This window comes from Sebastes fasciatus, chromosome 9 (assembly GCF_043250625.1).
Source record: "Sebastes fasciatus isolate fSebFas1 chromosome 9, fSebFas1.pri, whole genome shotgun sequence".
Lineage (NCBI taxonomy): Eukaryota > Metazoa > Chordata > Actinopteri > Perciformes > Sebastidae > Sebastes > Sebastes fasciatus.
In genome coordinates, this window is record NC_133803.1 from 2,641,086 (window position 1) to 2,659,583 (window position 18,498).

At 40.7% G+C, this 18,498-nt stretch overlaps 1 protein-coding gene across 1 annotated transcript in view; it reads left to right on the forward strand.

The window, feature by feature from the left end:
- LOC141773446 (melanopsin-A-like) overlaps window positions 1-18,498 on the forward strand; it is an 87,454-nt gene that overhangs the window by 43,020 nt on the left and 25,936 nt on the right. Inside the window, exon 2 of the mRNA XM_074645288.1 lies at window positions 12,611-12,753. Coding sequence (XP_074501389.1) covers window positions 12,611-12,753 — 143 coding nt within the window. The remainder of the gene's footprint in view (window positions 1-12,610; window positions 12,754-18,498) is intronic.

An 18,498-nucleotide genomic window follows, 5' to 3' on the forward strand; every position in this document is an offset into this window, starting at 1 on the left:
AGGCTCTGGTGTCCTCTCTCAACTGACCCTCGAATGAATCTCGTCCTGTCCAAACTTCAACTTTGACAGACGCAGCTTCAGTTTCAGATGATTTCGTGACTTTTAAATGACTTCATGAGCAGAGGGTCGCTGGACAAACATCATCAAACATCGAGTTTGGCTAAAATGAGAAAAAAGACTCGTAGAGGAGATGAGGAACGATAATTTATATGAAACTTTATTGACATCCAGAGCGATTCAGACACAACTGTAATTGCAGTGAGAGAGTTATCTGGGTCAGCTGCATATAGAAAAGCTACACGGTGTCATTGTGTTACATAATTACAGTAGTAATGGATTGGTGGCTGCTGTAAGCCTGCCAACACTGATCCACTTTATATTCAGTTCAGGGAAGATTCTCTATTTGCTGTAAATAATGCTGCATCTACGCCATGTTGGCACAAGTCTGTCCTGACTCATTATTCAAAGGTAGTTAACCCCCCCACTGTTAGAGCTGCAGTAACTCAAGATAAACTCAAATGTAGCTTATTTATAGCTAAAGAAGAATCAGTTTTTATCCACCAAGTACATACTGTGATGTCTTGAGAGGTCGGGAGCTTTTCTCTTGGAGCTTTAAAGGTATGGGTGCAGGAAATGAAGACAGACAGGCTTTGCTTTCCAACTTAGATTGTGTATTCAGTCTTCTCATAACAGGTCAACTTAATCCGTACAGTCAGCCGGTAAATGAAACAAAACGTATTCTAACAAAAACTGTCATTCAAGGTCTTCTCTGCAACACAACCAAAAAGACCTGCTTCTCTCTCTGTGCACCTCAAACTGTTTCCTCTACTTCACCTGCTCTGTTCCCCTTCACCACAGCTCCCTCACTGGGGCAATCGGCTCACTCAATTCAGCTGAGCAGCAATCTTTGTCCTGACTGCCCCGCTGACTATGGGTTCTGTAGTCTCTGAGTGGACGCCATGATGGGTTGTAGTCCTTGCTGCAGCCACCGGGAGGGAATGTATCTCCCCTCTGTGACACACCCTCTCATGACATCACAACACATACAAGGAATTTGATTCCGGTTTAATAAACCTGTAAACCATTGTCAAACAGAGAACCTGACAACTGAGTACATCCTCCAGACAACACACTGAACCACAGGTGTTTATGTGTGGTTCATTTATAGTCCCATCATTTCAGCTTACTATCAAGTGAACAAAACTCTTTCCACTGTCATCACGACAAATGTTGGGGCCCCCCAGGGCTGCGTGAGTTCAGCTATGCTTTTCACCTTTTCACCTTTTCACCTACCGATGCCTGCCGTACAGATACACCAAATCAATACATTCTAAAGTATTCTGATGATACAGCTATAATATCTCTGTTAAGACAACCCTGGGCTGCACCAACATGGCTTGAATAAAATGGTCGAATGGAGTGACAGTAATGCTCTTAAGATTAACACAAAGAAAACGGAAGAAATTGTATTTGGTTCACCATCTGACTCTCATAAAGTTCCTATTGTTATTCATAACGAAAAAATCCTGCAGGTGTTTTCATATAAATATTTGGGCGTAATGATTGATCATATGTTATCTTGGAAAGACCACATTGAATTTGTCTGTAAAAAGACAAAACAAAGAATTGACTTTCTCTGCCGCCTCAGGTCTTTTGGGGCGAGTAAACAAATTCTTCTTTTGTTTTTTACTTCTGTGATTATGAGTGTTCTACAGTATTGTTATACTACATGGTACAATAGTTTGTCCACTACTTTAAAGTCAAAACTGCTCCAACAAATGAAAATCTGCTCAAAGATTGTAGGTCAACCCCTTGAGAAATTCTATGAATCAGCCTATCATAATAACATGTTAAGGCTGGCTAACACCATCGTCTCTGACCCCAACCGTGTTTTAAACCGTGAATATGAATTGTTACCATCAAATCGTAGATGCAGGGTTCCGCGATTTAATAAGGTTAGACTGAAGCACTCTTTTGTACACCAGTCAATCCTAAAACTAAATATGGAGCCTAATCCCAGATCAAATGAATGTTGAAGGGCCGTGAATATCGTCTGCTGTGATTGTAATGTTTAAATGTATGTATCTTTGTTTCTTGTCTTTGTCCTTTCTGTGATGTTGCAAATGGAGCTGCTGTGATGCAAAACAAATTTCAGACCTGTCTGACAATAAAGTATTATCGTATTATCGTATCGTATATCATGTGTGTCAATGCAAAGTATCAAATCCTCACATTTGAGAAGTTGAAACCATCAAAAATTTGGTAATTTTGCTTTAAAAATGATTATTCAATCATCAAAATAGTTGCAAATGAATTTTCTGTCTATCGACTGATTGATTTATTGAGCACTTCCCTTGTAAGCATGAAGCATCAGGTGTGTTTAGCAGCTGATTTACAGTAGGGTTCATCAGGAACAATTCTTTAAGACCGTTTTCAGGTTGTTTCAGAGATATTAATGAACTAATCAAAGATCATTCACATATATCAGTGTCTAACACTCTGTTCTCTGTGGGTTTTTTATTTCCAAAAATAGTGATTCATGTGAAAACCTCAATAACTTTCACTGTAACTCATCACTGTGTGACCTAATATTAATGATGAATACTTAATAACTGTACATGTAGAGGCTCATTAACTCATTACATGGGACTGTTGGATGTGATGAAAATGACCGTAATGAGAAAAACGACCTTTCAGTAAAGTCACAGAGATAATTTACATGTGAAGCTGATCAGCTTCCAGTTCTCATTAGTACATCATTATCTCACGTCAACGTCCTGCCTGAGTGTCCAGAGTCCTGCAGACGGACGCAGGACAACAGGGGATTAATAGACGAGTTTCATAAACATCATACACATTTCAGTTAACTTAAGCTGCTCAGTGGAGAAAGTCTTTTTGTGTATTTCAGATATATTTTACTTGATAAAGATACCAAATACTTTGGTACAGAAATATCAGTATCTATTCGGACCCAAACTAACTAAGATGCATGGTTTCACAAGTTTGAAAGGGGACAAATAAGAAATGATAGTGTGTACAATGTGTATATTTTAAGTGAGTGAATCAAACTGAAACTGTAAAAGCGAGGGGTAGAGCTGACCCGAATGCTTCTATGATATGATGCTTTGACCGTTGCCATGGCAATCAACCTCCAAATCAGTATTCAAATGCTTCGTTTTTTTTTATATATGTATTAATAATGTATAAATCCCAAAATAGCCCATGATATAAGGAACAATAACACAACTAGGGCTGTCAAACGATTAAAATATTTATTCGCAATTGTCCATTTTCATTCACATATCTTGAGGTCAGAGAAAAAATGGCCATGCCAGTTTTTCCTCGTCAAAATTTTGCGTAAGTTTGGAGCTTTATTTAGCCTCCTTTGCAACAAGCTAGTATGACATGGTTGGTACCGATGTATTCCTTCATTTTTTATAGTTTCATATGATGCCGGTATCTTATCTCCAGCTTTAAAATGGAGCCCATTACAACCTGAAAAGCGCAAGTTGCGTTAACATGTTAACATTGACAGCCCTTCTTACAACATTATTCATTATTCAACAATAATTATTATTAGTTATTGTCAGACGGATATCATTGTTTGTTGTGTGGTGCATGTGGACACTGACAGAAGTACACGTCAGCCTGCTGCGCCGCTCCATGAAGCTTCGGATACCTTCGAATATTTCTCACTGAAGCTTCGAAGACCAAAAAACACAGCAGTTTGTGAAATAGTCACAAAATTGAATGTATTGATTTGTGACAAATCTGTGTATGAATTTCACAATTTTTTTGTGATGTCCAGCACAAAATCAATTTGTATGTAATCAACGTAATTGTGAACTAGGAAGTATAGAGAGCGGAGATCACAGTGTATGGAGGCCCAGGAGACCGGCGTTGAAGTTGATTTATTTGTCACGTAACTTCCATACTTAAGTTACAGTACTTCCAGTTATTTTAATCCAAACCACGATCTTTTCCTACTACGAAGTTTCATTTTGAAAAAGATTAAAGCAGAAATTGACACAAGCGTCGTTGTGCTGAGCGTCACAAAAACAAAGGGAAATTTGTGTCTATGTACACAAATCAAATAGATTAAATTTTGTGACTATTTCACAAACTGCTGTGAGACTGTGTTGTCAAGACAGCCTTAGCAGGATGGGCATGTTCCCCGGTGCCAATTTCATTCAACGTCTGACGCTCCGAGGTCACATGGCTGTTCACCTGTTAGAGAGTCCAACAAAAGAGAAACTTTGCCGGCTTTGTATCATTGCAATCTGGTATGTGCAAATGGACGCTGACCGTCTTCCCTCTGTGTTACCTGCATTTTGTTTCATTCGACGGTGGGTGAGCTGGGAGCTCCGGGCGGCGGTAACACGGAGGGAACGTTGTTCATTTGCACATATCACCCACATCGCAATGATACAAAGCCGGTAGGGAATCGGAAAAGTTTCTCTTTAAGGATTCACGTGATGGCCTGAGGTGAACCAGGATGTCCCAGTGACAGCCCACATGCATCAGTCAGCATCATTCTGGCTACAGTGTTTCCCTCAGTGCTGAAACGTCCTTGAATGTGACTGCATCACCGATCTCTTTATGAATCCACATTACCAGACAGAATACATCAGGTCAACATGGTCGCTTCCACTGACTAAGGATGACTAAACAGTAGTACGGACCTTTTCGGACGTACAGAGCAGTAATTTACATCGTCACTTCCTGAGCGCCTCCTTGCCAGTTGGAGACATGTAACCATGGTAACCCGTGGCAACCTTGTGAGAATCCAAAAATGAATGAATTAATAAGATATATATATATATATTATGCCTTGCAAAGTGAAATCTTATACATACACTTAAACTGTTTTTGACGTTACAAAGCTGTCCGTCAATGTCTGTTATGAATGTTGTCGTCACTATCACATTGCATTGTGGCATATTTATGCCACCGCAGTGTCCTGAGTTGCATACTGTAATATTTCACTGGAAATAGTATGCAATTCATGTAGGGATGTCAGGATACCAGAAATCTAGTAGTCGATACCAATAGCAGTGAATTTCCACGATTCTCGATACCAATTCGATACCACGGTAAAAAAAACAGACAACAACAACAATAACTCCCCTGTACTGTAATTCAATATGCACTCTTTTATTAAAAACATTTGAACATTACAAAAAACAGAGGCATGTAGCCTTTAAGTAATAAATAAAAATAATTGACCCATTTTGTTCATTTTGGCGTATCAGCAGCGTGTTATCAATCGATAGTCAGACGACGGACGCTACATACTGACCGTGAACGCATCTGGTCCGTCAGCTCAGAGTAGCAGGAGTGGGAGCAGAGGATTTGTTGTTGAAGTGAAAAGCAAACGCACCTATTTGGCAATATTTCACGTTTAATGTCAATGCTATAAGGGAACCATAACGTTAATGAGGTAATCGCCGCGAGGTGGATGGAGCTGTCACAGCCGGTGTGCACGGAGCAGCGGCGCCAGGTAGACCCCCGCAGCGGAGCCCCGCAGCAAAAGGTGCCTCTTTGGCATCAACTTGGTGCCAAAGAATCGGTTCTTGTGACATCCCTAAATTCCTGTTATATTGGTTTCATACTAAGGTTTCGGACATACTAAAAATATCTCACATACTGTTTTAGCGCACTAAATAGCATGATAGTGTGGAATGTTGAACGCAACATTAGATTTACAGGACTTGAAATGAGAAAAAGCCTGAACTAAAACCTAGAACATACTGCAGCAGTTTAGAAGACTCATTGGCCCTGTTTTACATTTAGTAAGTGAGGAGCAGAGGGAAGAAGGGAAACATGGAGAAATATGGAAGTTTTTGTAACCCACAGAAGACATTCCACAAATGTGTACCATGATCTGCAAATAGTTCACTATCCACAAACATGTATTTTTGTATTTGTGTTGTGTAAAGTCACATCCACAAAAATACAGGGCGATTTGCAAATACACAAAACTTACTGTTTAAATACGTATTTTAAGTTTAGTTTAGTTTACATGTAAAGTGATGTATACGCATTTGTGCATCTATTTCTACACATGGAATGATATTTGCGCATTTGCAGATCGCTTCCTCTGGATTTATGGGCCACATGACATTTGTAACCTTCCTCCTGTTTTTTTACGGAATTTTGTCCGATTCGTACCACAGCAGATCTGTAGATAAGAGTTGTAATCCACAGAAGATAATTCACAAATATATACTATGATCTGCAAATAGTTCACTATCCACAAATGTATTTTTGTATTTGTGTTGTGGAAAGTCACATCCACAAAAATACAGGGTGATTTGCAAATACACATAACTTACTCTGTAAATACGTATTTTAATTCCATATAAAAATGTTATAGGTTTACATGTAAAGTGATATATAAGCATTTATGCATCCATTTCTACACGTAGAATGATATTTGCGCATTTGCAGATCGCTTCCTGTGCATTTAGGGGCCATGTGACATTTGCAACTCCCCTCCTGTTTGTTTACGTAATTTTGTCCAATTGGTACCGCAGCAGATCTGTAGAAACAATCTGTAAGTAAGAGGTGTATTTACTAGCTCCACCAGGAGGGGGCGACATTCCCTCACATGAGCTGACGGAACTACAGTCTAAAGCTATAGCAGTAGAGTCTAAGGAGACAACCAACAGCCTGGCTTCTGGAGGTGAAAGACGACGTGGAATATCTTTATTTAACGTGAGCCAGCGTCAGTGACTAAATCAGTTTGATTGCATTGTTTTCTATTAGAATGAACTAACTGGCCGCGAGAGACGAAGTGCTGCACTGCGCAGTGTGCGTGTTTTGTCAGACTTTCCTATTTCTATTTATTCCTTATTCCAAAAGATTAAGTAAATAAAAAGACAAATCTATCTTCTTATCTTGTTTACTTATAGCCTAATGACATCGGACGCTCTGTCTCCACACCGTTAAATATGCACTTATGTTACGCCATGTACACAAACCACGTAGCTACCAGCTGTGCGGTCAAATGCGTATATATCACTTTACATGTAAACCTTAAAATACGTATTTACAGAGTAAGTTATGCGTATTTGCAAATCGCCCTGTATTTTCGTGGATGTGACTTTACACAACACAAATACAAAAATACATGTTTGTGGATAGTGAAATATTTGGAAATAATGGTACACATTTGTTGAATGTCTTCTGTGGGTTACAACTAATAAAGTCCAATAAAAACTTCAATAGAGAAAGCATCGGGGATGTAAGGGTGGAGGTTGGAAGATCAGACTGCTCCTCCCAGAGTCAAAGGCAGCAGTGGTAGGCGAAGCTGAGATACTGGATTCTTTGTGACAAGCCACGCTGCTCTCGCCGTGCCGGAGATAATGTGGTGACAGCAGAAAACACTCGCTGCTGACGAGATGGAAAACATTTTGATAATGAAGGTTTGCTCAAAGACTGGAGGAACATTTCTGATTAATGTGTAAATATGCACATGTGTGTGTTTTTAATGAATATGGCTTGATGTTTTTTTCCTGCCCAGCATCTCACAGCACTCCCAACTCTGGGAGTGTCAGTGCCATGCTGCACTTTACAATAATCCTCCTTCAGTTTAATGGCATACTTTTGTCTCCGCTAAAACACTAGATGACATTTTGGATTTATTCACCAGATATAGAAGTAGAGGCTGAAGTAATCCCACATCCCAGAGGAGGAGACGTAACTTCACTGCTGGTTGGCTGCTAAATGCTCCGATATGTTCACCACCTATAGTCTCTAAGGGCCCTTCTCAAACCGGACTCCTCCCCACTGCCACTCCGTGACGGATTGAACTCCGTTTGTAGTCACTCTCAGAGCTGAATTCTTTAAGGTGTAGAGTATAAATCCAGCGGCAAGCTTTGGGACGAACTTCCCTCTCTCCGATCGAAACCGTCATAACGTTTCATAACCCGGGTTTCATATCAAGCGGAGTGGATGTGCAAAGGTTCACAGTATTAAGAATAAAACGAATATGCAATATAGCCTACAGAAAAACTAAAAATAAGAAATAAAACTTACTCCCATGCTTCTTTGGTGGCATTTCTTCTTTTTTCTAAACATCTTCTCATTTTACTCTGATGTTTATGTGCGTGGTTTTTGCAACAGTCCCTGTAAATATACAACAATATACAATCAAATGAAGATGTCTACCGTTTTCTAGATTTGACATTTGATCCTAAATACAACGTAACCTTAAGTTGTTAACGTCTGTATGACAATATTAAATGTCTGTCTTAGTTTGAGCAGTTCACTTTTTTACGAGTAGTTTCAAGCAACTACATTTGTACGGAGCGTGTTCTATGACAAACACAAAACGCTGTTGAATGTGGCCAGTAAGTCGGCATGGATCGCTGTTGGAGGGTTTTATAACCCACTTCCACTCCCTGCTAATTGGTTTGGGTTGGTACTTAATATGGTGGACCCTCCACGTGAACGTGGGTGTAGCTGAAACTCTTGATAAAGCTCCGTAAAGCCTAGTGGAACTGCTGATTCAGCTGATCATTCACTACCAGAGACACCTTAAGACTAGGGCTGTCAAAGTGAACACGATAATAATGCGTTAACACAAATTCCTTTTAACACCACTAATTTCTTTAACGCATTAACGCAATCGATATTTTGGAGGTTGCAGCTGGCTCACTTTTAAAGCTATAGTGAAGATACTGGTATCATGAAACTAGAAAACCTAATAACTCCATTGGTACCAAACATGTCACAATAGCTTGTCGCGAAGGAGCCTAAATAACGCTCCAAACTTACACTAAATCTTGGTGAGGAAAAACTGCCATGGCCATTTTCAAAGGGGTCCCTTGACCTCTGACCTCCAGATCAGTGAATTTAAATGGGTTCTATGGGTACCCACGAGTCTCCCCTTTACAGACATGCCCACTTTATGATAATCACATGCAGTTTGGGGCAAGTCATAGTCAAGTCAGCACACTGACACACTGACAGCTGTTGTTGCCTGTTGGGCTGCAGTTTGCCACAATATCTGGACAATATTTGTCATTGTTTTGTGTTGTTAATTTATTTCCAATAATAAATATATACATACATTTACATAAAGCAGCATATTTGCCCACTCTCATGTTGGTAAGAGTATTAAATACTTGACAAATCTCCCTTTAATGTACATTTTGAACAGATAAATTTTTTTTGATTTATCGCAATAACTGTGGACAAACATGCGATTAATCACGATTATATATTTGAATGGATTGACTGCCCTACTTTAGACCAAAAAAAACAAGTCTCTGATAAACTTAACTTCTTGTTTGGAAGTACAAAACGTTACGTTCACTCTGATCCACCGCTCCTGATCAAGACTTCTAAAAAACTGAAATCTCTGGATTTTCAAGCACTTTTTGAATATGTGAAAGGGACATGTTGTCTCGTCACATGTGCAGAAGCAAATGATTGTAGCTCCAACAGTTCACACTGAATCAAAGTGATGTGTGAGTTTTAGTTCAGTGATTGTCGCTGTGAGGCTGCAGTCAGTCAGATGCTGGCGTGTCCTTGAGCCCACATGTTTGTTTGTTTGTTAGTTTCCTGCTGCATCAGCCGTCTGCTGTCACAACGTGTCTGACTCCATCACTGTCACTGCGTCCTTCACAGCTTCCTCTTCTTTCTTTAATGCTGACTCTTTGTTCTGAGCTGTGAGCGCAAAAAACAACTTAATGCACATTAAAACCAGCACACACTGGATATGACTTCTGGTTCCACAGGTCACTGCAGCATAAACATCATGCTCGAGTGTACTCATGTCTGATTGGCTGGATGGTGTGTCTGTGTGTGTGTGTGTGTGTGTGTGTGTGTGTGTGTGTGTGTGTGTGTGTGTGTGTGTGTGTGTGTGTGTGTGTGCGTGCGTGCGTGCGTGCGTGCGTGCGTGTTATACTGTTTTAGTGGTTTGGCACCGGTTTAATCACACATTTCTGTAACCATAGCAACATGCTGAAACCGAATAGTGGCCGGGCCTGCCGGCGGGCCGTCGGAATGTTAAGGGGTTACATTTTTTAATTTATTTATTTTTCAACATTTATCTGGTTCCTTGTTGTGCATCTCAAGCTTTTACCTGTACTGCCCAGCAGCGGCTCGGAGCAGATTTAATCGGGTCGGGTCCAGAATTGATGTAGAATCATATGCAGGTAACCGGTTTGCAAAACTGGAAACATGCAGGACAGAATTTGTTGAAGCAATTTTAATAGCATTTCCTATTTCTTTGCTTTGTATAATGTGAAAATTGTGCGAGTGAATGTGTGGCTGATGATGTTTTTATTTTTGAATATCACACTGGAAACATTTCATGGATAATATGGTATGGCAAAAGGTTGGGCACTTATCCAATGATTATGTTATAACTAAAAAAACAACATTATTATTATATATTAATATTAATTTATTTTTATTTTTATCCTGCCAATCAGTCAGTATAATAATGTGAATATATGAAAATGTGTTTTCAAACTAAACTGCAAGTGATTAATAATACTGGTGCAGGAGTATGAGGGACAGGTAGGGTGGGAGTCCACTGGTATGCCAGGGTCCATAGAACTTTTAGATATTTTTATTAAAACTCCAGCGTGCTTCGCAGCCAAATTAAACAGGCTGCTGCTCCGACTGACCTCCGTCTCCATTAAGCTGTGCCTGATATTTCTGCTGGCGGCGGAGTAATTTATGCCGTTAACGTGGCAACAGGGAGACGGGATGAAGAGGTCTGAGACATCACAGAGAGACAGAGCTCAGAGTTAATTAGAAACAGTGATGTACAGAACTTAAGGCTGGTAGCTGGTGATTAGGGAGGTCTGTGGATGTGATGATAATGTCATCGATATGAAGGACTTTTTAATCTCTCCTCATGCTTTCATGTCACTCCTGCAAATGCCTTAAAACAATGATCAGTCCTCCAGGCGGCAGGAGGTTTTTTTCTTCTGAAAGACAAAAAATAAGAGAAAATTGACTACTGACATGGATTATTAATCCATCCATCCATCCATCCATCCATTATCTATTCAGGGTTGTGGAGTGGGGGGTCTGGAGCCGATCCCAGTTGACATTGGGCGAAGGCGGGGTACACCATGGACAGGTCTCCAGACTATACATGGAGCATTAAAGTGCTGATAATTCTTTAAAGGGACTATTTGTAACTTTCAGAATTGCTTGTTAACAGCGACACCTGTGGCCGTGAAATCAACGAAAGTCAGCGTCGGGCTCGCGCTTGCTCGCTCTAAATATACCTGAACGAGCATCGCTCAAAACAGTGAGGCGACACACGTCAGCTAAAACCACAATATCACTCTATATTTCAGCTGCTTGGCAGTAATGTTAGCTGACCAGACCAAGGTCTCTCCATGAATCACTGCTGATCCTAGTGTTGGCTTTTCCTGCCTCACCCTCCTGCGCCCGCACGGGGACACCAGCAACCGGAGCCTCTCCTCCGCTGCCTGCTTGCATTCACTGACGCAGCGCGCACCAACAGAGGTTTTCCGTGTCTTGTGAAGTGAGGCTCCGCAGAGGGAAACGTGAACCGTGACACCGGCACCCGGTGTCTCCCTGCGGGCGCAGGAGGGAGACGGTAACGTTTCTCTCTGGAGGAGCTGCAGCAGTTATTTCTGCCCAAACGTCCACTGTACATTCACTAGATGTTCTCAGAGCGCGCATGTGTGCCGACCCGCTACATTTATACGCTTACAAAATTACAAACAGTCCCTTTAAAGAACAGCAGAATAAGCTCAAACATGGTGTGTGTAACTGTGGCTTACCTTCTCTTAGGTCTTGGTCAGAGATTTATCTTATAATACAGAGGTCTTGTCCATACATATTTTTAACAATAATTATTATAATCATTTTGAAAACAAATATTTCTTTCTACTTTTTGGGCTCTCATCCAAAAACAGATGTTGAGGTCACTGAAAACAGAGCAAGTGACTCCAGGTTCAGTGTTTCTGTGTGGAGGTAAAACGGAGCGATGGGGAATTATGACATTTGTTTACGTGATGTAACTTGTGCCGGAAAGGTATTAAAGGAACAGTGTGTTGGATCTGGCCGTATCTAGCAGTGAGGTTGCAGATTACAACTTCTCCCGTGTACCAAGCGTGTAGGTGAGCTATGGTGGCCGATGCCAAAATGTGAATGTCCCTCTCTCTAGAGCCAGTTGTTGTAAGAGTAGAGAGCTTAGAGTGTGTGTGTATACGTGGGAAGTGAGTAGGGATGGGTATCGTTAGGTTTTTAACGGTACTACTCTAACCGATACTGCTTATCGATCTGGTGCTTTAACGGAACTCTTGACGGTTCTTTTTGTTGTGTTTTAAGAGAAAAATTTAAACAAATTAATAATAGAATTCAAATTGCTTTATTTTGTCAAATACTGTGTATAAATAAAATAAAACAAACATTGGAGTAGCAACTGCAACAGCATTGTTCTGAACGAATCACTTATAATGTGATCATTAAAATGTAAAATAAATAAAATAAAAAATATGTCATTGCTTAAACTGCAGAAACAGAGCGTAATCCACCATGAATGAGATATGTACGAATGTTTTCAACCTGCAGCGTCATCACATTTTTCCTTTCCTGTTTGGTCCTCCAGGTGGCGATGGCGCCCGAGTCCCCGCACCCATACCCAACAGTGGACGTGCCCGACCACGCCCACTACACCATCGGCTCCGTCATCCTGGTCATCGGCATCACCGGCATGATCGGCAACTTCCTGGTCATATATGCCTTCAGCAGGTAAGACGACTTCCTGCGCCGCAATATGGTCGCGGTCTTCCTCTGATCCTCGCGCTGCCTTCGGAAGGCAACAGAAAATTGGAAACAATTTCCTAGACGTACTGAAACACACTAAAACATAAGCTGTGAATTCAATTCAATTTTAATACAAAATGTTCATGCAATTTACAAAAATGTGATTGATAATGCAGTCAATGATTGTTTACTATTAATTGTAAGGTTGAACATAGGAAACATTTGTTTTAACAAATCTTATATTCAACAGCAAATAGTTGAATATAAGATTTATAAATGTCATAAAATAATAAATTAATTAATAGTTTTACATCTAGACTTAAGAACTACGAGATGAGGTTTTTCTGCTGAAGTATGTTCTAGCTTATAGATATAGATATGGCATTTGATTAGATTTAATTCAACTTTATTGTCAATGCACACGCAATGAGTACCAGGTACTGAGACCGTAAAACGCCGTTTAGCATCTAACCAGAAGTGCAAAAAGAAGTAAAGTGCAGCAGAGTAATGTTCAGAATAAAATATGGAATCAATAGAATGTGGAAGGTATGGGGTATGAATACACTAGATATATACTATATGAGCAGTATTAACATAGTAGGCATTGCAGGTATAAGCATAAGTATTAGGGCTGTCAATTGACTAAAATATTTAATCGCAATTAAGATAAAATAAGATAAGATAAGATGAACCTTTATTAATCCCCGGAGGGAAATTCAGGTGTCAAAGCAGCAACATCAACAAACAGAGTGAATCACAGGAGAGGTAAAGGTATACAAAAATTATAAAGACAATAATAGAGATATAAAAGATACAGAGTGAATGGGTGAACATAGTGTGTACAGTCCGTCAATAAATAAATGTAATATGTACATAAGTGCAGTCAGCAATAAAGAGGTAAATAGGATGTATAATGTAAAGTGAGTGTAAAGTGCGCCAGTGGTTAGTTGGAATTAATCGCATGATTGTCCATAGTCAATCACAAATTAATCACAAATTCTTTCATCTGTTCAAAACGTACCTTAAAGGGAGATTTGTCAAGTATTTAATACTCTTATCAACAATAAATGTATATATATATTTATTATTGGAAATCAATTAACAATTAATAACACAAAACAATGACAAATATTGTCCAGAAACCCTCACAGGTACTGCATTTAGCATAAAACAATATGCTCCAATCATAACATGGCAAACTGCAGCCCAACAGGCAACAACAGCTGTCAGTGTGTCAGTGTGCTGACTTGACTATGACTTGCCCCAAACTGCATGTGATTATCATAAAGTGGGCATGTCTGTAAAGGGGAGACTCGTGGGTACCCATAGAACCCATTTACATTCACATATCTGGAGGTCAGAGGTCAAGGGACCCCTTTGAAAATGGACATGCCAGTTTTTCCACGCCAAAATTTTGCATAAGTTTGGAGCGTTATATAACCTCCTTCCTAGCATAGCATGACATGGTTGCAAGTATCATATGATGCCAGTATCTTCACTCTAGCTTTAAAACTGAAACCTCTGAGAGATTGAACAGGGGCCGGCCCCGATGGCAGCCCATCGGATTTTTAAGAGATAAATTAAAAATCGCAAGTTGCGTTAATGCGTTAAAGAAATTAGTGGTGTTAAAACAAGTTTGCGTTAACGCGTTATTATCCCGTTAACTTTGACAGCCGTAATAAGTATAAAATATATTTTTTCAGGTGTAAGTACAAGTAATGCTAATAGTATATAGAGTATGGACAGTAGTATAATGTATGGGTATTAGGGATGCTAATTTTAAAAAAATGTCTTCCGATAACCGACCCTCGTTAACTGATTATGTGTACCAGCTGCAGGAGCACAACAGATGTTGGTTGACGGGAGTCTCCAGTTCAGCGTCCGGGAGCGTTAACTTAGCAGCTACGATGCTGCGTGTAGTGTCGCAGACATGCAGCCACTTTCCCAGTAAAAGTCTCCACCTCACATTTAGTTTAGTTTAGCAGGTTGTCAGCTGTGTTTCTGCCCGGCGGAACTTTAGTGAGTGTCCAACAAACAGTGTCTGTATTTGTGCTACGTTAGCAGCTCTAGCATTGCCGGAGGCTTCGTGTTCGCCGCCGCACACGTAGTCTGAGTAACTTTAGTGAGTTTCCAACAGACCGTGTGTGTGTGTTGGCGGTGAGTGTGAGGTTGTTGGTGGTGTTCTAGCTGTGAACGTAGGTGTAGCAGTGTGTGGACAGTTTATTAGTCGGTGAATAAATGCTACGAAACTACAACTCCTACAACCGGAGCCGACTTCCTGTATCCTGCAATTCCAGCTCCGCCTCTTAAGGTGGGCTGTTAAGGTGGACCAGCTTTTCTCCTTAAAGAGACGAGCCGCTCCTCTGAGCCACTCAGCTATTGAGTTAATTATTAACATTTCTTTTAACCGTTTTAACCGATAGCGTTAATCGATTAAAATGCTTAATGTCGGTTAACTGTTAAACGGTTCATTATGGACATCCCTAATGGGTATGTGAGAGTGTGTATAGTGCATGTGCAGTAGTTTGGCCGTGTTGGCTGAGTGATCCATCAGTGTTTTATTCTTGTATATTCTAAACAGTAAGCGTACAGATAATACATCCTTGTGATGTAAAGTGATGATTTTTCAGTAGTTTCTCTGCAATCCCATGAGATGTTTTAAAATGCTGTTTTGTTCTTTGAGAGGCTGACAGTCAGTCTGCACAAACTGAGAGGATTGTGTTTTATTCCTTCTTGGTGTGGAAATAAAAGCAATAATGAGCCACAGAGTCTTTGAAGGACTAACAGATTGTGTGTGTTTGAGGTGGAAATAATTGGACAGAGTTTTTGTTTGTCCCCTGAAAGCTTCGCCTGTGGAGGAAACACTGGTGTGGGTGTCTTTTAAAGCTGCAGAGGTTTTCAGACTGAGGACGGTTTAATCTCCAGCATGTCTGTGTCCGTCTGCAATGAGCCACGTCTGCCTGGCTTTTATCGACCACACACGCTCATGTCTTTTATCTTCCAGCACTGCACAGAAAGTGTCTTTCTTAAGAAACACAGAGTTCTCTGGAGTCTTTTGAAGAACACTGAACACATAAGATGACTTCAACCCACTTATTGATTGGACCATTTATGGGACAGGTATCGATCGGTCATTAAAATCAGGCCTCTGTGTCCATGATGTGTGCTTCATTGATTAAATGGTAATTTTAGAACCGAAGCAGCACTAAGTGATCTTTCCATGCGGGCTCTTGCTCATCCTCTGAAACAGACCTCATGAACCTCAGAGCGTCCCATCACCTCCGCCATTTTGGACTGAAAGCGACTACCAGATGCCAGTAAAACGTCCGCCTACAAAGTGCTGTACAAAAGTAACACAAAATGATTTCTATTCTACTGTCATATTTAATGTCTCTACCATCTGTACTGTGTTGAACAGTACAAATATTATAAATATGCATACACTTCCGGTTGTAGATGTAGGGAAAGGACGCATGTGAGAAGGCTCCCAGTCTACCGTACTACTTTTTTGCTTTACCAAGCCTTTACCTCGCAATTTTAACAAAAACGCTTTAGTTCCTTTTAAGTCAGTGTCTTCGCCGAAAAATGAGCAACTCTAAAAGCTCCAAACCTGCTAGCAGCGCGCAAACTCCAGCTACACGTGCCGCAACGAGCGCAGCAGCGAGGCTAGCACCATTTGCAGCTCACAACGCTCCGACTATACCCGAAGAGAGCACAACTACTGAGCATATGGAGCTACTGACCGCAGAATTTGCAAAGCAGAGGACCTCACTTAGGGAAGATGTTTCTTTCCTGATTCAAGACTCCATTAAACCGCTACAAGCCTCGCTAGACTCACCACAGACAACAATGAACTCTTTCCAAAGCAGCCTTACCTCCGTGGAGTCTGTAGCCGGCGACAACTTTGAACGCCTAACGGCATCGGAGTCCACCATCCGAACGCTCCAAACCCAAAACCAAGCACTATTGGACCGACTTGAGGACCTGGATAACCGGTCTCGGAGAGCCAATCTCCGTATGCTGAACATTCCCGAGGGTAGTGAGGACGGTAAAAACCCGCTGGAGTTCATGTCGGAGGTACTGTGGCAGGTGATGGGTCGTGATGTTTTCCCAGCGCCACCTGAACTGGAGAGAGCCCACCGGACCTCGACCTTCAGATCCGGCCTAGGAAAACCTCCTCACCCGTTCCTGGTTTGCTTTTCTAAGTTCCAACAGAAGGAGGCTGCGTTGCGCTGGGCCAGGAACCACGAGCAGAAGTACCAAGGCGTCGTTATAAGAATCTATCAAGACCTCAGCGCAGCACTCGCTAAAAGGCGAGCTGCATTTAACGATATAAAACAAGCCTTGTACCAAAAGAACGTACGGTTCCTCCAGCTATATGCCGCCCGGCTGCATGTGATGTACAGGAACGACGTGCTCACCTTCAACTCATCTGATGAAGCTCAGAAGTTTTACGATCAGAAGATCTGCAAAGAGTAGAAGTACAGGTGCTTCTGTCATGGACTGGTAAGCTTGGAGACAGTAAATTATCTGAACTATCTTATAAACGTGTAAATGCAAGTGTTTACCTCTGAACTCATCCAGTCAGCAGCCCTAGGCATCAAGGTATGGATACTCTCATTGATGTTATTGCTGGGCTAAATTATAAACATTTATCCATAGTTTATTATTATTATTTATTGTCTACTTTAAAAAATAGTGTTATTATTACTATTGCTGTCATATGTGTTATACATATATTGACGTCAACTGGCTCACAGATACTCCTTTGGTTTTCTCCTTTTCTTGAGTGCAACTTTTCTTAAGCATTTCCTATATTCTAAATCACTGGGAGCCTTCTTGGATTAAGAGGCTGTACTACCAGAAGTCGTTTGTTTATAGTGTTTAGGCTGCAGCTTGCCTCAGAGTAAGGAACAAGTATAGACCTATTGTTAGTTATGTGTGTATTGGGGATGTGGGACAGGGTAATGGGAAGGTACACCCCTAGATTTTTGCAACTTGTATGTTTTGGGGGTTTTTTTTCACTCAAACTTTAACTCCAAAACACATGGTACAGCTATACTGATACATACAAAAATTCAGTTCAATGCCACCACTGTTATTTCGGATCCACGGGGACGCTTTGTTATGGTATCTGGGCTTCTTTTCCACAAACCCGTCTTTTTGGTTAATGTATATGCCCCAAATTGGGACGATGATTCATTTATAAGGAAGGTTATCTCATTAATACCAGATGATTTAAACTCCCAACAATTGATATTTGGGGGTGATCTGAATTGTGCAATAAATGCTCTAACCCAAAATCAACAAACCCTTCAAAAACGCCCAGTCAATATCAGTCTTTATGGATCAGATAGGCAGTGTTGACCCTTGGCGCTCTTTATTTCCACTAAGTCAATCTCTCTCCTTCTCTCCAGTGCACCACTCATACAGTAGAGTAGATGACTTCTTTATTGATAGAACCCTTCTTCCCTTTGTAACAAAAGCTGAATACTCAACTATATTTGAATCAGATCACGCTCCTGTGCTACTTGATCTCGCATTTCTTACGAACAACTTGGAACGCCCTCCCTGGAAATTAGACAAAACGTTACTGGCTGATAATGCTTTTGTGAACTGATATCGGAAAAAATTGATAACTTTATAGAATCCAATAAAAAAGATGATATATCTCCATCACTGCTCTGGGAAACACTGAAAGTTGTAATTGGAGGGGAGATTATGTCATAC